Source organism: Rhinolophus ferrumequinum, chromosome 8 (assembly GCF_004115265.2).
Source record: "Rhinolophus ferrumequinum isolate MPI-CBG mRhiFer1 chromosome 8, mRhiFer1_v1.p, whole genome shotgun sequence".
Classification (NCBI taxonomy): domain Eukaryota; kingdom Metazoa; phylum Chordata; class Mammalia; order Chiroptera; family Rhinolophidae; genus Rhinolophus; species Rhinolophus ferrumequinum.
The window spans coordinates 33,156,984-33,183,581 of NC_046291.1; the positions used below are offsets into that span (position 1 = coordinate 33,156,984).

Consider the following 26,598-nt stretch of genomic DNA (forward strand, 5'->3'; position numbering starts at 1 on the left):
ATATCTGTCATTGAAAATGCAGTAGCAAAAATTATTTGCAGGTCTCTTTGTACTAGTTAACAGAGGCAAGAAAGTTCGAAAGATTCCTTCATTCAGCATTCATTCATTCATTCATTCATTCAACAATGTAGTACTGCCAGGTACCACAGGTACCTCACTTCATCTCATGACACTCTTCCCCCTCACTCCACTCTAGACACACCAATCATCTTGCTGTTCTTGGAACACCCCAAACTCATTCCTTCCTTGGTACATTTGCACTTGCTATGTCTGGAATACTCTTCCTCATGAGAATACAAATCTTCGTTCCCTTACTTTATTTAGGTATCTGCTCAAATGTCACCCCTCCAAGATCTTGCTTTTCTGTCCATCCTGCACTGCCATCCTACCCACTCTCTCTCCTTATTCTGCTTTATTTTTCTTCAGAACCTGAAATTATACAAACACACACAGATTTTTTTAAAAAATCTTTCTCCCTCAAAGAATCTAAGCTCCATGAGGACAGTGTCTTGGTCAACATGTATTCCTAGCATCTAAAATTATGTTTGGTATATGATAAGTCCTCATTAAATATTTATTGATTTATTGATAGTGCCTCAGTAAATATTTTTTGAATGAATGAATGGTGAAGTTTACTTTTGGCATTTGTATCAATCAGGGTTCAACTGGAAAAATAGACCAGTAAGTGATATGTATAAAGAGATTTATTACAAGGAATTGGTTTATGCGATTGTAGGCAGTGGCTAAAGAAGTCCAAAATCTGTCAGGCAGTTCATCAGTAAGGGCAGGCTGCAACTCTCAGACACAGGCTGAACTTGCTGTCCATAGGTGGTATTTCTTCTCCATCACGGAAGCCCTCGTTTTACTCTTAAGTCCTTTCAACTGAATTAGACTTACCCAGATTATCTAGGACAATTTCTTTTGCTTAAAGTCAATTATGGATTTAAAGCACTTCTACAAAAGGCTTCATAGCAACACTTAGATTAGTATTTGTTTGCAGAACTGGGGACTATAGCTTAGCCAAGTTGGGACATTAGAAGACCATCACAGAATTCCAAGCAGTTAATGCTTCTGTTCTACAGACCCCTTAGCTGTCTAGGACACCTACTCAGACTTGACTTATATGTACTCTGACTCTAGATATTTTACCATTATGAATCAGCTCTCAGCTGACTTAACTAGAAAAAGAAGCTAGTTAATTAATTCACTAAGACATTAATATGCTACTCTTCTGTTCTATTTAGGCCTGGTATAGCTGAAAGGAAAAGAAATCGACCCACGCTAGTTCAAGAAAAGCAGTATTATTTAAAAAATGGGCCTTTAGAAGCTTGGAGCTGAAGGTGGTTTTGGATTCGAGGTAGCTGTGGGGACACCAGCAGAAGGAGTTCGTGATTCTTCATTCTTCTCTTGTGTCATAAAGTGATATTTTTCTCTGATTCTTTCTGTTTCAATAACAACTGGCAATTTCCTTTCATACTTCATGTTCAAATTTCCAAGAGAAGAGTTCTTGGCTTAGCCAATAGCTTCTGTTGTCCATAGGCAGGGTGTCCTCTATTCCAGGCCAGGTTTTATGTAGCTGGCCAGGTGCCTGTCTCTTCCAGGAGAACAACCGAGTGCTATCTCCCTGAGCAGAGAATCTGGCCAGTTAAGTTGAAGCTAGAAGGGAAAGTCAGGCATGAAAGGCACATTGACATTCAGAATATCATATCAAGGGTGTCTTTTATTTAATGCCTTAAATTTTCAGAAATAAAACTGTAGTTTTGGAATTTTAGGCATAACTGAAAGACAGATGGAAATAGATTTTTGGCCTGGGGTAGGTAGAGTCTGAGATATCCTTTTGAGGCTTTGGGAAAACTCACTCAACACTACAGATGAAGATTGTGGGACCATTTATCCTATGACAGTCCTTTTACCTCAGAAAAGATGGGCTTGATAAACTATCATTGGTTTTCCTATAGCATGAAACATCAAGGCCTTTATTGTTTCATCCCCAAAGGAAATTTGTATAAGTTGCAACCAGCATTTAACATGATGAAAAATTATTATATCTTCTTTTATGTCTAGAAAAATTATGCTTGCTATTTTGCAATATTTTTCATGTGTACTGTACATCTGTGTATATATGTGTATGTGTGTGTGTGTGTGTGTGTTTTTCTTTTTTACCCGTTCTCCAACCCTCTCCCCTTTGGCAATCATCAGCTTGTTCTTTGTATCTATGGGTCTGTTTCTGTTTTGTTTATTCATTTGTTTTACTTTTTTGATTCCACATATAAGTGAAATCATACAGTATTTGTCTTTCTCTGACTTACTTCACTTAGCATAATACCCTCTAGGTCCATCCATGTTGTCACAAATGGCAAGATTTTATTCTTTTTATTGTTAAGTAATATTCCATTGTGTGTGTGTGTGTGTGTGTGTGTGTGTGTCACATCTTTATCCATTCATTTACTGCTGGACACCTAGGTAGCTTGCATATCTTGGCTATTGTAAATAATGCTGCAATGAACATGGGGGTGCATACATCTTTTTGAATTAGTGTTTTTTTCCCCTTTTGGATAAATTCCTAGATTTGGTATTGCTGAGTTACATGGTAGCTCTATTTTTAATTTTTTCGAGGAATCTCCATACTGTTTTCCATAGTGGCTGCACCAATTACAATCACCCCACAGTGCACAGTGCACTAGAGTTCCCTTTTATCAACAGCCTTGCCAGCACTTGTTATTTGTTGATTTTTTGATGATAGGCATTCTGACAGGTGTGAAATGATATTTTGATTTGCATTTCCCTCATTATTAGTGACGTTGAGTTTCTTTTTATATGTCTGTTGACATATGTTTTCTTTGGAGAAATGTTTATTTAGGTCCTCTGCCCATTTTTTTTTAAACTTTTATTTACTTTAAGTGTGTTTCGTCAGGACTCATCAGCTCCAAGTCAAATAGTTGTTTCAATCTAGTTGTGGAGGGCGCAGCTCACAGTGGCCCATGTGGGGATCAAACCGGCAACCTTGTTAAGAGCACCACACTCTAACTGAGCTAACCGGCCTCCCCCTCTGCCCCTCTGCCCATTTTTTAATTGCATTGTTTGTTTTTCGGTGTTAAGTTGTATGAATTCCTTTTATAGTTTGGAGATTAACCCCTTATTGGATGTATCATTTGTGAGTATCTTCTCCCATTCAGTAGGTTGTCTTTTCATTTTGTTGTGCAAAATGCAGTATTTTTCTTTTCTTTTTGACACTAGGAACAGCTAGCCTCCAAGTGCCCTTGAGTAAAAAAAGGAATGGATTTTTCCTTTTAATTGGATGTCATCAATGTTGATTGCGTTATAAAAGGGGGGGTGGTCACCTCTTCTGATGTTTGAAACAAAAAAACCTCACCAGAATAGGGTAGAAAGCCTATTTTCAGTAATATCTGATTATTATTTATTGATATTGAAAATGAAAAATGAAAGTTACTTATTGAAAAATGTTTTTTCTTACTGTCTGAATATCCAAGTCACTGTTTTATTCAAGACAAATTAGTTTTTAGAAGATGACTATTAGAAGGGAGTTTCCCTTGATCTTAGGCAAAGTCTCTCATATCTCACCATCCCATATATGCCCTTGACCTACAAAATTAACTTGATACCTAGGATCCTAAAGAAATGTGTACATGATATGAAGTGGCCAGCCAATGCAGCTTCTATCTTGGAAAGACAAAGGATATGTGATACCTACTTTGCAGATGATTTTCATTTCTCTAATACATTTCTTTTTTCCCTGTTTATAAAATAACACATGCTTATAGCAGAGTATATGGAAAATACTAAAAATTATAAAGAAAAAAAACCTCTCATAATTCCACCATTCATAAACATTCACTGTTAACATTTTGGTAAATTTCCTTTGCATGTATTTTTACATGATTGTGATCGCCTGGTATACATAAATTTATCTTTTTTTTAAAAAAAAAAACATGAGCCAAGAAATGCAACATGATTGTGATTCTTTTTGTCGATATGGATGAATTCTTTTCATTTGTTGATTATTGATGGATAATAATAACACCCTTCTGTAATTCCTTATTTCTCATTTTCCTTTTATTATTTTAAAATATGCTATTTTGTATATATAAAAGAATATATGTAATCTATGGGTAGGTTATAAACCAATCTGTAAAAGGAATATCTATGGATTCTCTTCTAAACCAAGTACTAGAATTTATGAGTTTTAGTATATGTGCTGCCGAAGCGAGCACTAGAATTTATCAATAATTTGTATAATAACCAACAGTACTCTTATCTCCTTCCTCCCTCAACTATTGTTTAAACTTAAATTAAAACATTAAATCAAACAATTGAAAATTTTAACCCATCAAGTTTTTTCATTGATGCTAATAAAAATCCCACTTTTTAGTTACTAAAGTAAGTATTGTGTTGTGACTCTATTACACAGCTAGGTAAACTGTTTTCTTTGTGATGGCTCTAACCTTGATCCCTGTTATGCGACTTCCTTTACCAAATTCCTTTCTGAAAGTTCTGTTCTTTTTCAACTCCAAAGTCCAAGGCCAGAGTGACGGTACAAGGTTATGCTAGTATAATTGATGCACAGGAAAAAAAAAAAAAAAAGACCTCCGTATTCTGATTTTTAAAAAAATTTCTGATTTAGGAATGACGTTTAGGACTGTGAGGCATTTCATCACTGTTAATGCTGAAGATCAGTGGTTTTCTAAGAACCTATAAAATTAAAAGACTTTAAAAGGGTGGCAGAATTCCTGATGTTTACTTAGTAACTGTGTGACAATTCTTATATACCCCCACCATGGTTTTTCTCTCATTTTAAAATTGGATTAGCAACTATTTGCCCATTTTACTGGGCTGTTTGTGAGGTTCAATAGTGTTTGGAAACAAATGTAGTAAACGAAACTCCTACGCAAGTGGTAGTTATTTAAAGGAAAAATGACCTTGAATTACAACGCGAAGGATCACTCTTTCCATAACTAAGCACTGCAACAGCTGAGACATTCTATAAAGAAAGCTATTTTATTTGGTCCCCAGACGCCTTCCGTTGAATTTGGAGAAAGGGGATTGAAAGTCTGCGGTTTCTTCCAGCCCTTCCAGAAAGCGTATTTTTCACAGTGACCGTTCTTAACTGTCCTCTCGTAACTTACTTTCCTCCAGGGCACAGTTACTCACTTAAAGGCACTATGTATGTCTCATCCAGTCCTTTTCTGGATCACCACGGAAACTGCCTCGAGGCATTTTCCAGGCTCCTCCCCCACCCACAATGCATCTCTGTTCCACCTAGGTGGCTGCTCTGTCACGTGTCAGTCGACGGTGCGCGCTCCCGCTTGGCGCCTGCGCAGAGAACAGCCCACAGCTATTTTTCTCCGTGGCAGCGGCGACGAGCGGAAGTTCTTGGGAGCGCCGCTTCCGTCTGTGTGTTCGAGTGGACAAAATGGCGAAGATTGCCAAGACTCACGAAGGTAAGCGCTCTTCCACTAGTTACGAGTCTTCTCCGCTTCCCAGACTGCTAAAATGATCTCCTCTTAGCTTTCTGCTTCTTCCTTTGGTTTCTTCTGTGGGGGCTGAGCCGCGCTTCGGGGCCCGTGTGGTCCCCTCGGCGCCAGCGGCGCAGGCCACTGCCCCACGTAATGGCGTCTTCCTCTTAACATCTCCGACAGGCGCTTTGTTCCGTGTTTGGGTGTTGGTACTTCAGGGTTGCTTTTCTTCTCTAACTGGAGGGCTTTGTTTAAACGGCTCGCTAAGGAGGATTTTAGGGCAAGGGACAGGGAAAACGGGCGAGGGAGCTAGTCTCCCTCGGAACTATCGTCGGCATAGTTTGTGCATAGGAGAGTCAGAAAAACACTGAAATACGGCAGCCGCTCTCGGGCTGCCCTAAATCGAATTTAGTTAAACCGAGGCCCATTATTCTTTACCTTCGCTAATTTGTGTGTGTGCAGGCGTCTGAGATACTTTTTTTTTTAATTTGTACGAAAAGATTTGTGAATAAAATCTGGTAGTTTTTTCCTCCCTTGATTACTTTTAGTACAATCTTTTTCTTTGGAGACTGAGTATTGGAGGATGAGGGAAAGGCTCATTACTTTTTTTAATGGACAAAACTTTCAAGGTAGTTGATCGTTTTATGGAGTACGAAGTATATAAAATTAGGAAAATGTTGGGAATAGGCTAGAGTTCACTAGGGAGTATCCAGAAATGACAGGAAACAGGGTCATTTTTCCAGAAAAGATGAGGTATGAGAAATTGAAGCAGCGTTCCTTGTTTTCTGAGTTGGAATCTGAAATTTTCATCAGACACGAAGCTTCCAAGAGAGTCACTTTTATTTCCCAGGTAATTCCTGGGTGCCTGGCTCCATATTCGTCTGTGAGAGGTATCATAAAGACTAAGACCATGGAAAGTTTTACAGTTTAATGGGGAGACAGATGCATATACATTTTCATTCTTTTATGAGGCAAATGAATGCAGCATGTTCTGGGAACCTGAGTAACAGTGATTCTTTTATGCTTAGAGTTATTTCACAGAGGAGATGACTTGTCTCTGGTCTAAAAGGATGATCCGTTTTAAATTAGAGGAGGACATTTGAGCCTGAGAGAACATCTTGTAACAAAGCGGTGAGTTGTGAAAGGTGTGATGGAGTAGTTGGCTGTGGCAGGAAAAAGGTACCAGGAGGGAAAAAGTAGATGAAACTGGAAAGCTGATGAGGACTGGAATGTGAATGCTATTGAATAGTTGTGACACTCATAGGAACTGAAGTCCAGCTTTCTGCAGTTAATGAAACGTGTTAGTGAGTCAGCAGTGACTTTAATATTCTTAATGTTGTTAGGTATTTAAGATTTAAGCACAGTTTTAACGCAGAAGTGTTTTTAGGCACTTATTTTTCTCTCTTTAGTCTATCTCGACATACCTTTTGCAAAATAATTAGAAAATGTGAAGATGTTGACATTTTTGTTCATTCAGGAATAGATTATTCATTTGGGGCATTTTTGTGGCTTTGATTACTTATTGATATTTTCATCATAAGGTACTTTTGGACAGGAAAAATCGAAGTTATGATTAGTTTCAGTGCATTTTTAGAAAACCAGTTAAAAGCTTTGGGCTATACAAGACTCAAATTTATTGGCCCAAATTGCCATTTTGGGTGGGGGGATTATGCTTTGTCAATATGAATTAACAGATGCCATAAAAAATATTGGAACACTGAGTTTAACATATGAGCACTGTTCTGTGTACAAGACATTGTCCATCACTATGGAGTATAAGCCAGAGGGTGATAAATGTTTAGTAGAAATACACGCAGTATTATATTTACATAGTGTTTTCCTTTATTTCCTTGCGTCATTTTCCTGGACAACTCTAGTCCTTCATGGTCCATCTCTGTTTTTCACTTTTGAAGCCATCTCTGATAACCTGGAGCAGAATTAGTTTTGGGTTTTTCGCTTGTTTGTTTTTATGTAACTATAGCACTCTATAAATTTGTTATATTAAAATATTCTGTTGTGTTAAGGTTTTCTCTTCCACTTGTGGTGCATAAGTGGGTGCTGAATATTGCACCAACATTTTTTAAGAGGTTATACTGGAAGTATTAAAAAGAGTTATACAGAAAGGGGGGACTTAAACTGACCTTTGAACGGTTAGGTAGGTTTGGATACATCTGTTTGGCTGAGATAAATGGGAAGTGGGATCTGATACGGGAGGAAGAAATGTTGGGTTAGCTCAAATTAGCTCAAAATGTTGGGTTAGCTTTGAATGATGAGCTAGTTTTGATTTTGGCTTTCCAATGACTATGAAATAAAGTGCTTTCCTTCTCTCAGGTAACAGGTTACTTTCGTGTTTTAGGAAGGTAACGACTTTGTTTGCAGTGTGAAGGATGACTTGGAGTAAGCAACCATTCTTACTTAGCCTCTTGAGGTAAAAGGTGGACTTGAATTTGAACCTCACTGGAGCAGCTTTTTAAAATGTGTAATACTTGTTTAATTTTTGATTGAGAGTTGTCCATCATATTGTTTAAGTAAAGAACATTATACAATCTTCTCATCCTAAATAATGTTGCTGGTAAAGACATTCCTTTGTTGTACCTTGTAATTTATTCTTGAAATAATGGCTGCATCAGTTTGTTTGTACTTGAATCTTGTGAGGTAAATAATATTGTATTTAAACTGAAGTAGTTTATTGTTATACTTTTCTGTATGGTTCTTCTCACAGGTTCTTATCCCATCATTGAACCAAACTGATAACTAATTTTTTTCTCTATCATAATCCTTCCAAATATTTCTATTAGGATTAGCCCTTAACATCCTCTTTAACCAACTGATGGTGGTTTACCCTAGTCAGTGTGGCTTATGCTTTCCAGTATTGAAATATAATAAGTTAGACTTATTCAGATCAAATACAGTCTTTGGGATCTTGCTGCATGTCACACTGTGTCATGTGTATGTAATTATTAGTGTGCATAATCTTGCCATCTAGCAGTTCGTCAGATATTGCTGACTTTACCAAATGAGGAAACACACACTCTTTTTCTGTTTTAGAAAGGGGAAAATGGATTATCCTCAAATTCCATATATTTGCCCATCCCTTGAATGGATTTTTTTTTTTTTTTTGGCATCACAAAGCTGAAAAAGTGTTCTTCCCTAATTCTGCTTGCAGAATGGCTGGAATAGTCGTTTTATTTTTCTGCATCTGATGAAATTTTTAATTTCCTATATTCAAATAATTATTGTTTTGAAGACTTGTGTAGTCCGGTATGGAAGTTGTTAGTAAAAATAAAAATAAAAAGTTGCTTAAAGATTTTGAAAATGATTTTTTTTCTTTAGAATTATTTAGGAATTCATTTAATTAGTATCAATTAGGAATTCATCGTTTAGGAATTGATATCTGTAGTATTCAGTAAAATAATTTACCACTATAGTTGGATATCCTATTGCGATTTTATTTAAAGAAAAGCCTGAGAGTTGGGATATTTTTCTGGATGTCTTTTAGAAGCCTCATATTTGAGAAATCCTTGCTCACCGCTTGCTTCTGGCTGGTGGAGAACAGATGACACGGACCAGACTAAAAGGTGTCAGTGAGTGAATGACATCCAAAGGCTGTGCCTCTGTAACATGTAACAAACAGTAATTAGAACATTGCAAATAATGCAAATTAAAAATGAAGAATAGAAACACATTGAGGAGGAAGTGTTACAATCTGGGCATAGCAATATCTGAGGCATAAAAAAAGAAAAGGCATAGGAGGGAAACTGGTAGAGGGACAGAATTTGGTGGGAGCAGTTAAACAGTTGTGTATGGTGTGACGAGTGGTGGTTCATTTCAGAATTACCTTAATAGAGATCTTAGTTTAAAATACACTCAGTAGGTAGGATGTTGCCCATCTTTTAAAAGACCCCCAGTTCTGCAGTACTACTGTGTTTCCCCGAAAATTTGACCTAGCCAGACAATCAGCTCTAATTGAGTCTTGGAGCAAAAATTAATATAAGATCTGCTCTTATTTTACAATAATACAAGATAGGGTAGTATAATAGAATAATACCGGGTCTTATATTAATTTTTGCTCCAAAAGATGCATTGGAGCTGATTGTCCGGCTAGGTCTTAGTTTTGGGGAAATACGGTATCTTTTGATGTCAGACTCAGTTCTTAGATAAAACTTTTGATGTATTTGTCAGAAAACTAATTTTAACATGATATTCTGATTATAAAAGTAGTAAATTCTCAGTAAATGAAAAATGCAAATCTATTTTTGAATGAATTGAGATTTTAAATGGGCTTGATCACAAATTTATTAATTCACCCTGTTAATTAACATCTATTTGTTCTCTGATAGTTGAAAGTATTGCTAGGATCAGAATTCCCCTCCAAAGAGAGGGGCATTTCAGTTGAATAATGACATTTCTGTAGATAGCTGGAGGAAATTTAGTTTTAAAATGTATGCTTACCATATTTTGCCGTGTATAATGCACACTTTTCTGCCCATATTTGTGAGGGTAAAATAAGGATGCACATTTTACATAGGTAGTACTAATTCCGTATCTATATAAATGTTTTTAATTCTTTTTACGATTATGAGTTAAAAGTGTAATTCTAAAAGTCAGTAACAATACCCGTATGCAAAATAATATCCTGAAATCCGATAATTGGTTTCGTTGAACTTATGACGAACTTGCAACGATAAAGAATTCTTGGCCTTCTATGATGCGTAAATACTGTATTTTCCCAAAAAATAATACCTAGCCAGACAATCGGTTCTAATACCTCTTTTGGAGCAAAAATTAATATAAAACTGGGTCTTATATAAGACCTTGTCTTACAGTAAAATAAGACCTGGCATTATATTTTATATTATTTTATATTAAAATATATTATTTTATATTATACCCAATCTTATAGTAAAATACGACTGGTCTTATGTTAATTTTTTGCTCCAAAAGACGCATTAGAGCCGATTGTTTGGCTAGATCTTATTTTCCGGGAAACATGGTATTGTAAATTATGTTACCGGTATGTAAAATTTCTTGTACCTTGTATTTGTTCTTGTGTTATGTAATTATTTGTTACATTACATTTCTTGTACTATAATATGTTAAAAAATAAATGCTAGGAGCCGGCCCGGTGGCTCAGGTGGTTGAAGCTCTGTGCTCCTAACTCCAAAGGCTGCCGGTTTGATTCCCACATGGGCCAGTGGGCTCTCAACCACAAGGTTGCCAGTTCAATTCCTCAAGTCCCACAAGGGATGGCGGGCAGCGCCCCCTGCAACTAGTAATGGCAACTGGACCTGGAGCTGAGCTGTGCCCTCCACAACTAAGACTGAAAGGACAATGACTTGACTTGGAAAAAGGTCCTGGAAGTATACACTGTTCCCCAATAAAGTCCTATTTCCTTTCCCAATAAAATTTTAAAAAAATAAAAAATAAATGCTAAAATTCCTTTCTAATACAAAAATCAAATACCTAAGTGTAAACAAATAAAAATTTGAATTAAAAAGTTAAAAGATTTTTGCCCTGAAAGTTTGGGCCAAAAATGTGGGTGTGCATTATACTCGACAAATATGGTATATCTTAACACTTAGAAAATTTTGCATTAGTATCAGTTAGGAAGATCAGTAAAGCCAGAAAAGGAAAAAAATGAGTAGAGATTCAGAAGAGTTGGAGCTTTTTTTTTTTTTTTTTTTTAAATTTTATTAGGGAATATTGGGGAACAGTGTTTCTCCAGGGCCCAACAGCTCCAAGTCGTCCTACAATCTAGTTGTGGAGGGCACAGCTCAGCTTCAAGTCCAGTGGCTGTTTTCAATCTTTAGTTGCAGGGGATGCAGCCCACCATCCCATGTGGGAATTGAACCGGCAACCTTGTTGAGGGCTCGAGCTCTAACCAAATCAGCCATCCAGCTGCCCATCTGGAAGCTCAGTGGCAAATCGTTGTCTTCAGTCTAGTTGTGGAGGGCGCAGCTCACTGGCCCATGTGGGAATCGAACCAGCAACCCTGTTGTTGAAATTGCGCTCCAACCAACTGAGCCATCCAGCCGCCCCAGAGTTGGAGCTTTTGAGGTTAAAGATACTACATAAAAGAGCTAAGAAAAAAAATGGTTTATGTGTAGCAGTGGACTCCACTTCAGAGAAGAGAAAGCTTTTATTTTGTGTTGGGGTCAGAGGCCTTGGTTTCAAGGGAATAGAAAGAAGTACCAAGTATGAGAAAAAAGGGTGAAACTTAAACTGTGTTTAAAAATTTTTTGAATTTTTTATTGAGAACTGCAAACATACAAAAATAGAATATGTGAAATGAACCACATAGCTTCAACAGTTATAAACTTAGGGCCACTTTTATTTAATTTGTACACGTGTCCCTTCTACTTTTTCCATTATTTGGAAGCAGATCCCAGACATATCATTTTATCTGTACATTTTTTGCTGTGTATTTCTACAAAGTAAGGACTAAAAATGTCCCATTATTACACCTAAAATTAATAAAATACCCATTCTGTGTTCAGTTTTGCTAATTGCCTCATAAACATTTTTTTTCCAGTTTGAGTCAAGTTCCAAATACAGTCCATACATTGTGATTAGTCTTCAATCTTCATGTTCCTCTTCCATCTCTTTTTTCCCCCTTTGCAACTCATTTGTTGCAGCACCTTTGTCCTACAGTTTCTCACAATCTGGAGGAAAAGGGGAAGGGCAATAAAAACACTCAAAACTACTCCCTCTTAAACTGTCCCACTACTCCTGCTGCAATCAAGATGTCAAGAGGCCCACAGCAAGGGAAGCTCCAAGAAAACCATTGGCTTTAGGAATGAGCACAGTTTTAGGTTGGACTAGCCATGGCAAGGAAATGTAATGAGACTTGCAAATTCAGGTGCCCCCCCATGATAATTTTAATGGCAATGAATATACTTTTACAGTTTTCTGACCAGCTTAACTGCTAGTTTTGTACAAATCCCTGTGATACACGTACCTTAAATAGGAATGCCAATTTAAGAAATATCACATTCTTGAAAACTAAACCTCGAGGTTCCCCTTTGGTGAGGCTCTTTGGTAAATATAAGTCAAATACTTAGTTAATACTTTGATTTCTTGTCTAAGACTTTTTAAAAACACTTCCAGATTGTGCCAACTCTGGAAATTTGAAAGACTACCCATAACTTCATTTTAGGATTCCAAATGTTACGTGATCAGCATCAGTAACCAAGAGTCTTAAACCATATACCTCCCACCTCCATTTTACTGAAGATGAGGGTCGGGTGGGGAAGAGAAGTGAGGTTTTCATCCAGAAAATCAGATAATTGACAAATCCACATTATTTCTACCTCCTGACACCCTTTTCTTTAACACCATAGACCTTTGGAAATTTACTAATCTCACCTCAGTTTTTCTTCATTTTTCTTGTTCCCTTAATCCCTCCATTTCATCTCAGAATTCTTCCTCTGTTGTACAGAATGATTCAATTCGCCTGTGCACATCAAAAGGACTTTCTAAGTTTCTTACAACATTAAACGTATACTTACCATAAGATCCATCCAGCAGTGCTATTCCTAGGTTTTACCCAAGTGATGCTAAAATTTATGTTCACACAAAAACTTATACCCAAATGTTTATAGCTGCCTTATTTGTAATTTACAAACTGCAAACAACCTGACTGAAGCTCAGATAGAGAATGGATAAACACTACAATATGGTGTAATACTACTTGGTAATAAAAAGGCACACACAACACTATGAAGACTGGAATACTTAATGGATTCAGGTGATCAGAATGCCAGCTCTTAGCAATCCTGTGTGTCACCACTAGGAGGTCCTAGTCTTGTCCAGTCTCTAGCATACAGTATCCATTTCTCTTTTATCTTCACATCTGAATGTCACAAACTATAGGGAGTCTAAATTTGAAATGGATTAGGTGGGAACAGAGGATTTTTGTTTGTTTTTTTAAATTGAGGAAGGGGAACAGGACTTTATTGGGAACAGTGTATACTTCCAGGATTTTTTCCAAATCAGGTTGTTGTCCTTTCAATCACAGTTGTGGAGGGCGCAGTTCAGCTCCAGGTCCAGTTGCCGTTGCTAGTTGCAGGGGGCGCAGCCCACCATCCCTGTGGGAGTCGAACCCAGCAACCTTGTGGTTAAGAAGATACTCTCCAACCAACTGAGCCATCTGGGAGCTGAGCAGCAGCTCAGCTCCAGGTGCCATGTTCAATCTCAGTTGCAGGGGACGGAGCTCACCATCCCTCGTGGGAGTCAAGGAGTCGAACTGGCAACCTTATGATTGAGAGCCCACTGGCCCATGTGGGAATCGAACCGGTAGCCTTCGACATTAGGAGCACAGAGCTCCAAGGCCTGAGCCATCGGGCCAGCCCCAGAGGATTTTTTTTACGTTGATCACAATTGAAGTAGGGAGAGATTAGCATAAACATTTCCTTCTTCCTTTGCCTCAAGTCTTATTTAATATTTTGGGCCTTTAGTTATTTTTGGTATGTTCCCTCATTTCTTCATACTTGCCAACAAATCTTATGCATTGATCGTTTGTTGTCAGTTATTAATCTATTAGCTTGTGTTTAAGAAAGTACAGGAATACCTGCATACCAGGAGCTGTAATTTAGTGCTAGCTTTGAAAATAAGGAGTTGTAGAGACAACTTCTTTGCCTTTCCCAGAGATGTAAAATGTTTATAAAATTCGAAGTTGTGCAATTTTACAAACCATTGCTGGCATAGATGGGAGAGAGAAAATTTTGGGAAAATGCTTTAAATGACTGCTACAGATTGAAAGTACTTTTTTATTATGAAATAGTGTAACATAGAAAAGTGTAGGAAAAACTGGTGAACACAATTTAACCCTTTGCCCAACTTTACAATTCTTAACGTTTGCCGTATTTGCTCCACAAATTGTATTTTGGAAATGAAACATTGCAGGCACAAAAACTGCCTTATGTATGAATGTAACGATACATGTTTGCTCGTAAATATTTGAGTATATTTGGTATTTTGGCACATAGTTTATTAAGAAATAATTGTTGAGTTTTCGTTGTTCATTCTGTCACTTGCATAACTGCTGGGTTTTGTGGAATCTGTTGTCTGAATTTTGTGGATAACACGATGTTTGTGTAAATGTGCTACAGTTTACAGTATATAAACAAAACCCACTCTTTATCCATAGTTTCAAGCAGATACAGAAACAGTATACTTGGTTTGCATATAAATATTGAACCATACAAACTGTATAAATTTAGTAATGAACTCCCCTCAGAATTAATGAACTACAAACAACTGCCTACCCCCAGGAGACCTTGGGGTAGGTAATTTTGTTGCTAAATTTTTTTTTTTTTTTTTTATTCTTTTTTATTTATTGGGGTGACAATTGTTAGTAGAATTACATAGATTTCAGTTGTGCAATTCTGAATCACATCATCCATAAATCACACTGTGTGTTCACCACCCAGAGTCAGCTCCCCTTCCATCACCGTACATTTGATCCCCCTCACCCTCATCCCCCACCCCCCAACCCCCTTACGCTCTGGTAACCACCAAATTACGTTCCCCAGATTAATTTTCAAACCCCGTGGCCATCCTGTGGTCACCGACTGCCCTCCAATCCCCTCACCTTCCCCCCCACCCCCCACTCCCCCCGCCCATCTAGCAACCCTCAGTTTTTCCTCATTGTCTCCCAAACAGTTTCTGATTAGTTCATTCACTTATTCTTTTCTTTAGAATCCGCAAATAAGTGAGATCATATGGAACTTATCTTTCTCTGTCTGACTTATTTCACTTAACATAATGTTCTCTAGATCCATCCATGTTGTTGCAAATGGTAAGATTTCTTTCTTCCTTATGGCTGCATAATACTCCATTGTATAAATGTACCACAGTTTCTTAATCCAGTCATCTACCGATGGGCATTTTGGTTGTTTCCATGTCTTAGCTATTGTGTATAGTGCTGCAATAAACATAGGAGTGCATAGAGATTTTTGAATTGAAGTTCTGGATTTCTCCGGATAGATACCTAGGAGTGGAATTACTGGATCATAAGGTAGTTCCATTTTCAGAATTTTGAGATACCTCCATACTGTTTTCCATAGCGGCTGCACCAGTCTGCAATCCCACCAACAGTGCACAAGCGTTCCCTTTTCTCCACATCCGCGCCAGCACTTGTTGTTTGTTGATTTATTGATGATAGCCATTCTGACTGGGGTGAGGTGGTATCTCATTGTGGTTTTTATTTGCATTTCTCTGATGGTTAGCGAGGTTGAGCATTTCTTCATATGTCTGTTTGCCATCTGTATGTCCTTTTCAGAAAAATGTCTCTTCAAGTCCTCTGCCCATTTTTTAATTGGATCGTTTGTTTTTTTGGAGTTGGGTTGAGTAAGTTTTCCATAGATTTGTGATATTAATCCCTTATCAGATATATCACTGGCAAATATCTTTTCCCATTCAGTAGGATCCCTTCTTGTTTTATTGATGGTTTCCTTTGCTGTGAAAAAACTTTTTAGTTTGATATAATCCCACATGTTTATTCTTTCTCTTAGTTCCCTCGCGCGAGGGTGTATATCAGTAAAAATCTTACTCCGGGTAATGTCTGAGAAGTTTCTTCCTATGTTTTCTTCTAGGTATTTTATGGTTTCAGACCTTACATTTAAGTCTTTAAGCCATTTTGAATTTATTTTTGTATATGGTGTAAGGAGGTGGTCCAACTTCATTTTTTTGCATGTGTCTGTCCAGGTTTCCCAGCACCATTTATTGAATAGACTGTCATTACTCCATCGTACATTCTTGCTTCCATTGTCGTAGATTAAATGGCCATATAGGCGTGGATTTATTTCTGGACTCTCTATTCTGTTCCATTGATCTATGTGTCTGTTTTTATGCCAGTACCATGCTGTTTTGATTACTGTAGCCTTGTAGTATAATCTGAAGTCAGGTATTGTTATACCTCCCACTTTGTTCTTATTTCTCAAGATTGCCTTTGCTATTCGGGGTCTTTTATGGTCCCATATAAATTTTAGGATTATATGTTCTATTTCTGTGAAAAACGACGTTGGCAGTTTGATAGGAATTGCATTGAATATGTATATTGCCTTAGGCAGTATGGACATTTTAACTATATTAATTCTTCCTATCCATGAGCATGATATGTGTTTCCATCTATTTATATCTTCCTTCATTCCTTTCATCAGTGTCTTATAATTTTCTGAGTATAGATCTTTTATTTCTTTGGTTAAATTTATTCCCAGGTATTTTATAGTCTTTGGAGCGATTGTAAATGGGATTGTTTTTTTAATTTCTCCTTCTGATGTTTTATTATTGGTATATACAAATGCAACTGATTTCTCAATATTAATTTTGTATCCTGCCACTTTACTAAATTCATCTATCAGCTCTAATAGCTTCTTGGTGGAGTCTTTAGGGTTCTCTATATATAGTATCATATCATCTGCATACAATGATAACTTTACTTCCTCCTTACCAATCTGGATGCCTTTTATTTCTTTTTCTTGTCTGATTGCTGTGGCAAGAACTTCCAGAACTATGTTGAATAGAAGCGGAGATAATGGGCATCCTTGCCTTGTTCCTGATCTTAGGGGGAATGGTTTTAGCTTTTCCCCATTGAGTATGATGTTAGCTGTGGGTTTGTCATATATGGCCTTTATTATGTTGAGATAAGATCCCTCTATTCCCACTTTCTTAAGGGTTTTTATCATAAATGGCTGTTGGATTTTATCAAATGCTTTTTCTGCATCTATTGATATGATCATGTGATTTTTATTTTTCATTTTGTTAATGTGGTGTATCACATTAATAGATTTGCGGATGTTGAACCACCCCTGCATACCAGGAATGAATCCCACTTGATCGTGGTGAATGATCTTTTTAATGTATTGCTGAATTCTGTTTGCTAATATTTTGTTGAGGATTTTTGCATCTATGTTCATTAAAGATATCGGCCTGTAGTTTTCTTTTTTTGTGGTGTCTTTGTCTAATTTTGGGATCAGGGTGATAGTGGCTTCGTAAAAAGTGTTTGGGAGTCTTCCCTCCTTCTGGATTTTTTGGAAGAGCTTGAGGAGAATTGGTGATAATTCTTTTTTGAACGCTTTGTAAAATTCACCTGTAAAGCCATCTGGTCCAGGGCTTTTGTTTGTTGGGAGACTGTTGATTACTGATTCAATTTCCGTGGTGGTAATCAGTCTATTCAGGTTTTCTGTTTCTTCTTGATTTAGCCTTGGAAGGTTGTACGCCTCTAGAAAATTGTCCATTTCTTCCAAATTGTCAAATTTGTTGGCATATAGTTGCTCATAGTAACTTCTTAAAACTCTTTGTATTTCTGCAGTGTCCGTTGTCACTTCTCCTCTTTCGTTTCTGATTTTATTAATTTGGGTCCTCTCTCTCTTTTTTTTAATGAGTCTGGCTAATGGTTTGTCGATTTTGTTTATCTTCTCTAAGAACCAACTCTTGGATTCATTGATCTTTTGTATTGTTTTTCTGGTTTCTATTTCATTTAATTCTGCTCTGATCTTTATTATCTCCTTCCTTGTGTTCCCTTTGGGCTTATTTTGCTGTTCTTTTTCCAGATCCCTTAAATGTGAAGATAAACTGTTGATTAGTGATGTTTCTTGTTTCTTTAGGTAGGCCTGCAAAGCTATGAATTTCCCTCTTAGGACTGCTTTCGCGGCATCCCAAAGATTTTGGGTCGTCGTGTTTTCATTTTCATTTATCTCGAAATATCTTTTGATTTCTTCCTTGATCTCCTGCTTGACCCATTCATTATTTAGTAATAAGTTATTCAGCCTCCATGAATTGGTGTGTCTTCCCGTTTTTTTCCTGTAGTTCATTTCTAATTTCATAGCATTGTGATCAGAGAAGACAATTGGTATGATTTCAATTTTCTTAAATTTATCAAGACTTGTTTTGTGGCCTAACATATGATCTATCTTGGAAAATGTTCCATGTGCGCTTGAGAAGAAAGTGTATTTTGCAGCATTGGGGTGAAATGTTCTGAAAATATCGATTAAATCCAAGTGGTCCAATGTATCATTTAAGGCTGTTGTTTCCATATTGATTTTCTGTCTGGAAGACCTGTCCCTTGTGGTCAGAGGTGTGTTGAAGTCCCCGACTATAATAGTGTTACTGTTGATCTCTGCCTTTATGTCAGTCAGTACCTGTTTTATATATTTAGGTGCTCCTATGTTGGGTGCATAGATGTTTACTAGGGTTATGTCCTCTTGTCGGATCGATCCCTTTATTATTATATAGTGCCCATCTTTATCTTTTAGTATGTTCTTCATTTTAAAGTCTATTTTGTCAGAAATAAGTATTGCAACTCCAGCTTTTTTCTCGTTTCCATTTGCATGAAATATCTTACTCCAACCCTTCACTTTCAGCCTGTGTGTGTCTTTTGTTCTGAGGTGAGTCTCTTGTATACAGCATATACAAGGGTCTTGCTGTCTTATCCAGTCAGCCACCCTATGTCTTTTGATTGGAGCATTTAATCCATTTACATTTAAAGTGATTATTGATAGGTACATAGATATTGCCATTTTTAAATTTGTAGTTAGGTTGTTTTGATCTTTCTTCTATTTACAGAAGACCTTTTAGTATTTCTTGCAATGCTGGCTTGGTGGTAATAAATTCCTTTAGCTTATTTTTTTCTGGAAAGCTCTTTATCTCTCCATCAACTTTAAATGATAGCCTTGCTGGATAAAGCAATCTAGGTTGTAGGCCTTTGTTTTCCATCACTTTAAGTATCTCCTGCCACTCCCTCCTGGCCTTCAATGTTTCTGTAGAAAAATCATTTGATAGTCTTATGGGAGTTCCCTTGTATGTAACCCTCCGTCTTTCTCTTGCTGCTTTTAGGATTCTCTCTTTGTCTTTAAGCTTTGCCATTTTAACTATAATGTGTCTTGGTGTGGACCTGTTTGGGTTAATCCTGGTTGGAACTCTCTGCACTTCCTGGACTTGTATGTTGGTTTCCTTCATCAGGTTGGGGAAGTTTTCAGACATTATTACTTCAAATATGTTCTCAATCCCTTGCTTGCTCTCTTCACCTTCTGGTATTCCTATGATGCGCATGTTGTTGCGCTTGATGTTATCCCAGAGGTCTCTTAGGCCATCCTCATTGTTTTTTATTCTTTTTTCTTTCTGTTGTTCCGTTTGGGTGATCTCTGCTACCTTGTCTTCTAAGTCGCTGATTCGATCCTCTGCTTCATCTAGCCTGCTGGTAATTCCTTCAAGTGAGTTCTTAATTTCGGTAATTGTGTTCTTTAGTTCCAACTGGTTTTTCGTTATGATTTCTACATCCTTCTTTATGTTTTCTCTAAGCTCGTTTGTTATGATTTCTACATCCTTCTTTATGTCTTCTCTAAGCTCCTTAAACATTCTTATCACCAGTGTTCTGAACTCTGTCTCTGAGAGGTTGGTTACGTCTGCTTCATTTGGTTCCAGTTGTGGAAGCTTCTTCTGTTCTTTTATTTGGGACGTGTATCTTTGTTTCCCCATTCTGGCTGACTGTGTTTATTTTGATATATTAGGTAGATCCCCTAGAGTTCTTAGTTCTTGCTAGGTTATCTTGTGTAGTATGTGTCCTTTATATTTGACTCGCACCACGTCGTCCTCCTCTGCGTGTGCTCCAAAGGTGAGTCTTGTGTTGTGTACACTGTCCCGTTCAAGAAGATCTTTAATTGCTTCCCGCTAATGAGCAGGTGGGGTCAACTCCTGGGCTGACCTGCCGTGAGACTTGGCTCTGCCCCCCGCAGGGCACTCTGCTGCGTGAGGGTTGACCACCCCAATGTGGTTTGGCCTCTATGGGCTCCAGAGCCTGCCGAGAACCCCCTCTAGGTATGTGACCTGCAGGTCAACCCCGGCTGCACTCAGATTTGGTCTGGAGTTGGCCCCCAGATATGCCGAGTCCCGTGCCACCCAAGCTGGGCCCCGGCAGGGAAGTCCCAGAACAAGGCAAATCACCAAGCACAGCAGCAATGACAACAGCAAAGAAGAAAAGAAAAAAAAAAAAAAAAAAAAAAAAAAAACAGCCGATAACCCCCGCTCGACACAGGCAAAGATATCAAAGATACAAGATAAAGCAAAACAAAACCAAGCAAAGCAAAACAAAGCAAAACAAAAAGCAGCGACCGTCTCGGCCTGAGCCCATCAAGCAATGACCAGGTTGTCCTCTGCTGTACCAAAGAGCCCCCTGCTTATTGCGCAGGCAGAGCCGGTCACCTGGTGCTCAGAGAGACTTTGGGACTGCAGACTTAAAAGCGTGGGCCTGAGGGGTCTGGATGATAGTCTCCACAAAGTCAGTGCAGCTTCTGCCCTTGTCCGCACGTATGCACACCGAGAGGAGCACCACCAGTCCTTTGTCCAGAGCTCGTGAGTCCTAGGGCACTCCTTCAGTGTGTGTGTATGGGTGCGGGCGGGAGATTTCTGATCTGCTGACCGTGTCTCACAAGCTGGGCCCCGGCAGGGCAGTTTCAGAACAAAGCAAATCACCAAGCACAACAACAACAACAAAGAAAAATATCAAATACGTTCACATGCAAAAACCACCTGATAACCCCACTCGACAGAGGCAAAGATATCAAAGATATAAAGACAAAGCAAAACAAGACAAAACAAAGCCATACAAAAAGCAGCGACAGTCTCGGCCTAAGCCCACCAAGCAATGTCCAGGTTGTTCTCTGCTGTACCAAGGAGCCCCCTGCTTATTGCGCAGGCAGAGCCGGTCACCTGGTGCCCAGAGAGACTTTGGGACTGCAGACTTAAAAGCGTGGGCCTGAGGGGTCTGGATGATAGTTTTTACAATATCAGTGCAGTTTCTGCCCTTGCCTGCACAAATGCAGACTGAGAGTGGCACCACCAGATATGTGACCAAAACTCTTGAGTCTTAAGGCACCTCTTCAGTGTGTGTGTGTGAGTGCGGGCAGGAGATTTCTGATCTGCTGGAAGCCCAGAGCTGCGCCTGCCTCACTGCTGATCTCCGGGTGTGTCTCGGCCGCTGCACCCACCCCACCCTAGGCAAGCCAGGAAGGGTGGGGGCTGGAGATGGAGGGGTCTTCACTCTCCCAGCCCAGCCGTGCGTCGCCCTCTTCCCGCAGGCCAGAAAAGGTGGTGGCTGGGGGTGGAGGCGTCTCTTCTCTCCTAGCGCAGCCAAAATCACGCACACTGCCCAGACTGCCTGGGTCAGGGCTGCCCGTCAGGCTTCCCAAAGCGTGAGCTTTTGATACCACTTCTCGGTTCAGGGGCCGGTTTAAGTCTCTGGAAGGGCGGGGTAAGATTGGAAGAGCGCGGCGGGGGAGGGGCCTAGGTATGGAGACTGCGCCCCCGGTCCACCGCAGGGCGCGCCGCCTTCCCGGCGGGAGAAATCAGCCGCGGGACGCAGGGAAAGAGCCGCCACCCGGTCTCTGCGCTCTCCGCTCTGCCTGGGCCCCTGTGCGCGCCCGGCACAGCGGGGCTGCACCGCGGTTTCCAGTCCTAGTCTCTGGAAGGGCGGGGTAGGATTGGGGGAGCAGGGCGGGGGGGGGAGGGGCCCAGGTATGGAGACTGCGCCCCCCGACCGCCGCAGGGCGCGCCGCCTTCCCGGCGGGAGAAATCAGCCGCGGGACGCAGGGAAAGAGCCGCCACCCGGTCTCTGCGCTCTCCGCTCTGCCTGGGCCCCTGTGCGCGCCCGGCACAGCGGGGCTGCACCGCGGTTTCCAGTCCTAGTCTCTGGAAGGGCGGGGTAGGATTGGGAGAGCAGGGGGGGAGGGGCCCAGGTATGGAGACTGCGCCCCCCGTCCACCGCAGGGCGCGCCGCCTTCCCGGCGGGAGAAATCAGCCGTGGGACGCAGGGAAAGGGCCTACCCCCGGTCTCTGCGCTCTCCGCTCTGCCTGGGATCCCGCGCCTGCCCGGCTCCGTGGTTTTCGGTCCTCGCCCCCGCCAGCTGAGGCTCCGCTGGGGGCTGGGCTCTCCCGCCACTGCCGGCCGGGCGCTCCCACGCCGTTTCTCCTCCTCCTCTCCTTGCTCCGTCCAGTTAGCTTACCCCCAAGAATTTCTTAGCTTCAAGCAATCCACGAATCTCTCCACTACATTGTGTGGTGAGCGAAAATTTCCTCGATGGGTTATAGTTCCCGTTTGCAACAAGATCTGGAGGAGAACTCAGAAAGTGCGCCCTGCTGCCGCCATTCCTATGAGGTCACCTCTTGTTGCTAAATTTTGATTTAATAGGAATCCAGTCATGATACACATAGACTTTATAAAACACTAATTCAATATTTTGTGTCTTTGTAATCAGAAAACTGTTATTGATCATAAGACAGAGAATAAAATCAGGTAAAATTTAGTAGACAAAAGTAGTTTTTAAATAAATGCATTATTCAAATGACCAGCTACTGAACACTTAAAATGGAAAATTCTTTAGAAGGAAAATAAGCTGTGATGTATTGAGTGGGAGGGAGCAAGCTGCGCAGTGATGATGTATAGTGTGATGCAATTTTTGTGAATCAGTACCCCTTTTCTGTTTTTTGTTTGTACATGAGCTAGAAAGGTATAAAATGATCTAAATTGGCAATTTTAGTAAGAATGAGCTGGGGCTGGAAATGGAGGTACTGAAGTTCCAAGTACTATGAGTTTCCTGGGGTGTTAATGTGGAAAACTGCTCTTAAGTTGGAGGTTCTGACCAACCAACGCCTCTGTGTATCTGAGGCCTATGAGTCTGTTCTTGTAACAGGAACCCAAGTGATTTCGACGTAGGTGGTCAGTAAACTACAGTGATTTTATAGAAGGGAGATTGCAGGCTATTTGGCTAGCCTGATTCATCCATTTGTGTTTCCTGCCTGGATCCTGATGGCAGTAGCATTTGTGGTCCTTTAAAAGAACCTGTTTACTTAAAGGTGATACACGAACCTTGTGGTTTTAAAAAAAAAAAAAAAAAAACCTCAAATATTTCAGAAATGGGAATGTTCAGAAAGGAAAAAAAAAATGAAGAGTAAATCTCTACTTACTTTTTAGCCAATATTGCTAACAACTGAGAGGTTTCTTCTAGGAGAAAAAGTGTGCATGGGGGTAGCAAATATGGATTTAAAACTTAAAATACTTCATACAGAAAAACTAGAATAGTAAACCATCCAGCTCAAATGAAGATACTTGTGTTGGTGATTAATCATGGCGATGCCCCTGGCTGCCTGGGCTGCTGTAACAGTTTGAGGGGAGAGATGCAGGAAAAAGTAATAACTTTGGAGATGGTGGCTCTATGACACACTATTTTGAGATCTGGTTACAAACTGGGACTGCTAGTTCACAAGTAAACCTATTGCATGAATTTGAGTTTCTGAGACTTACTCTGGATCCTACAGGGAAATGTGGCCCAGCTGTTACTACATTTTCTACTTTTAACCACACCCTCCTTGAACTACAGAGGATTTTCTCCCTTAGCTGGGGGTGAGGGCTGGGCATTTGCATTATGCAGTTGAAATCTATTTCTTTTTGAGTCCTTTTAAACTAGTAAAAGAGCTTTTTAAAGTGCTTGTTATCAAAGGGCTTAAATCAGTTGAAAGTAATAAGCTAGAAAGAATGGAAACATCTGTTTCTTAGCCTACAGAAATCACTGACAACAGAAACTCTTCCCACACGTACCTATCATTCATATTAAAATAATACCAGTTTGTAGTTTAAAATTACACCTGGTATCAAAAGATTTTTTAAAAGTTTGAAGACTAGTCTGTATTTTTCCTCCCTTTCTTCCGCCTCCCCTCCCCCCATCCGGTTCAAGCCATTGTTTCTCAGTCTAGTTGTGTAGGACACAGCTCCCTGGCCCATGGTGGTATTATAAACCTTGGGCTCCCCTCAGCTGAGGCGGTCTGTCGCCGGTTGTCGGCTCACAGCAGCTCTCACCCGCCGTCGGTCGCTCACGATGGGTGCTGCCCACTCACACAGGGCCGCAGCACACCGTAGCCCACGCTGACCTCCAGTTGCTCACGGCAGCCCGGCTCCAGGGAGAGCCATTGTTCACAATCTTAGCTGTAGAGGGCGCAGCTCATTGGCCCTTGTGGGAATCAAACCAGAGACCTCGCTTAGGAGCACTGCCCTCAAACCACCTGAGCCACCGGACTGCCCAGACTAGTCTGCATTTGAAGGAGACAAGACAGGACAATTAAATGCAATGTCTTTTTGATTGGATCATAGATCAAATAAGAGAACATAACGTCTAGGAAGGATGTTACTAGTACAAACGAGATTTGAAGCTAGATTATATATTAGATGATAACGTTATTAAGGTTTAATTTTTTGAGCATGTTAATACTGTTGTGGTTATCCTAAATCTGGAAGTACATGCTAAAATATTGGGACTTTTTTTTATTTATATTTTTTAATTGGGGAAGGGGAACAGGACTTTATTGGGGAACAGTGTGTACTTCCAGGACGTTTTCCAAGTCAAATTGCTGTCCTTTTAGTCTTAGTTGTGGAGGGCGCAGCTCAGCTCCAGGTCCAGTTACTGTTGTTGGTTGCAGGGTCGCAGCCCACCATCCCTTGCGGGAGTCGAACCGGCAACCTTGTGGTTGAGAGCCCATGCTCCAACCACCTGAGCCATCTGGCACTGGCCCTTGTGGGAATCGAAACGGCAGCCTTCAGGGTTAGGAGCACGGAGCTCCAACGGCCTGAGCTACCAGGCCGGCCCTTGGGAGTTTTAAATGGTTTAGAAAAGCCATACGTACACACCTGTGTTTGCTCTATCTTGTATACATAGACAGTTGATTAACAGAGATGAAGAGATGTGGGCATTCACTGTACTTTATTTTTTTCTAGTCTTGAAAAAATTCAAAATTCAAAATTGGCAAGTTTGGGAAGCAGTTGAGAAGAGTTGATGCTTCATCAAATGTGCATCTTCTAAATGTCAAACCTATGCATAGAACATGGTGTTTGGGTAATTTAATCCTTAAAAAGAATTGTATGTTGTAGGAAAATCTGTATGTTGCAAATTTAAATAGCGTTAGTAATTAGAGAAAGCCTTTCTGTGAAGGCAGACATTTTGATTCCAGTGCTCAGACTCTTAATCATAAAACTAGTAAGTGTTCTGGTAGTCGCAACCAAGTTGTGTAGAGCTCTGAGTTCCACGTTAAAGAATTCAGACTTGATTCTTTTACTATTCAGAGTGTGGGCCTAGCTGTGTAGGTCATCACCTGGTAGCTTGTTAAGAATGCAGAAACTTGAGTTTGATTTAGGCCTATTGCATTTTAACAAACTCTGTGTCTACATCTTGTAAAATATGTATTTGTTCCACATTCAAGTTTGAGAACCACTCTCCTTGGTATTGTTTTTACATTGCTGGTAGTGTTGAGGGTAAATAATGTTAAGTAGTGTTATTGGTCCTAATCAGCATCAACAGAATTATTTTTTCAGTTGGGGAAAGATTTAGAATTCAACAATAATGTAAACTTTGGTAACCCATTCTTAAGGTAAGAGTAATTTGTAATTGACATAGTAAGCATCTTTTCTGTACGTGAGTGTTGTCTGTTAAGGTGGAGGAGATTTATTAAATATATTAAAAATCAGTACCTAGATACAGTTTTAACTTCTTTTGTGGTATAATTATTTTTACGTTTCTGTATTTAGAAGAGTATTTTGATAATACCTGGTAGGGAAATGCATTGTGTTGGAAAATGAAATTAAGAAAGTCTGTTAACTTTCCCACAGATATCGAAGCACAGATTCGAGAAATTCAAGGCAAGAAGGCAGCTCTTGATGAAGCTCAAGGAGTGGGCCTTGATTCTACAGGTTATTATGATCAGGAAATTTACGGTGGAAGTGACAGCAGATTTGCTGGATATGTGACATCAATTGCTGCAACTGAACTTGAAGATGTAAGTTACAAAGTATACAAGAGTCAAACATTTTTTGATGGAGAGTAAGAAATACAAAGGAATTTTCTGTTAGTGTCATCTGGTTTAATCTGGGAAGACATTTTGGGATTTGGGAGATCTTTTAGAGGATAAAACTGTTGAAAGTGTCCTTCCTCTCTAAGGTTTAGAAACTTCTGGAAGTTCTCAGTTCTGAATCTTTATGTTAAAACTAGTTTATACAGCAAAGCACCTGCAAATCATTAACCATTGGAAAGTAAATCCCTGTTGTTATATCCTTATCTCTATCTAGAGTGGCCCATGTGAGAAG

The 26,598-nt window shown here is 39.6% G+C and overlaps 1 protein-coding gene across 4 annotated transcripts in view; it reads left to right on the top strand.

The window, feature by feature from the left end:
- The window catches only part of SF3B1 (splicing factor 3b subunit 1), a 59,552-nt gene that overhangs the window by 12,326 nt on the left and 20,628 nt on the right, over nt 1–26,598 (top strand). For 3 of the 4 annotated variants that reach the window (XR_004423710.1, XR_004423709.1, XM_033112677.1), the window contains exons 2-3: nt 5,282–5,459; nt 26,125–26,291. Coding sequence is in view for 2 of the 4 variants with exons in the window: in XM_033112677.1 (XP_032968568.1) it covers nt 5,432–5,459; nt 26,125–26,291 (195 nt within the window). In the remaining 2 variants the exon portion in view is untranslated. Of the gene's footprint in view, nt 1–5,281; nt 5,460–25,317; nt 25,355–26,124; nt 26,292–26,598 lie in introns of those variants that run through there. The other variant, XM_033112678.1, reaches the window with a different exon arrangement.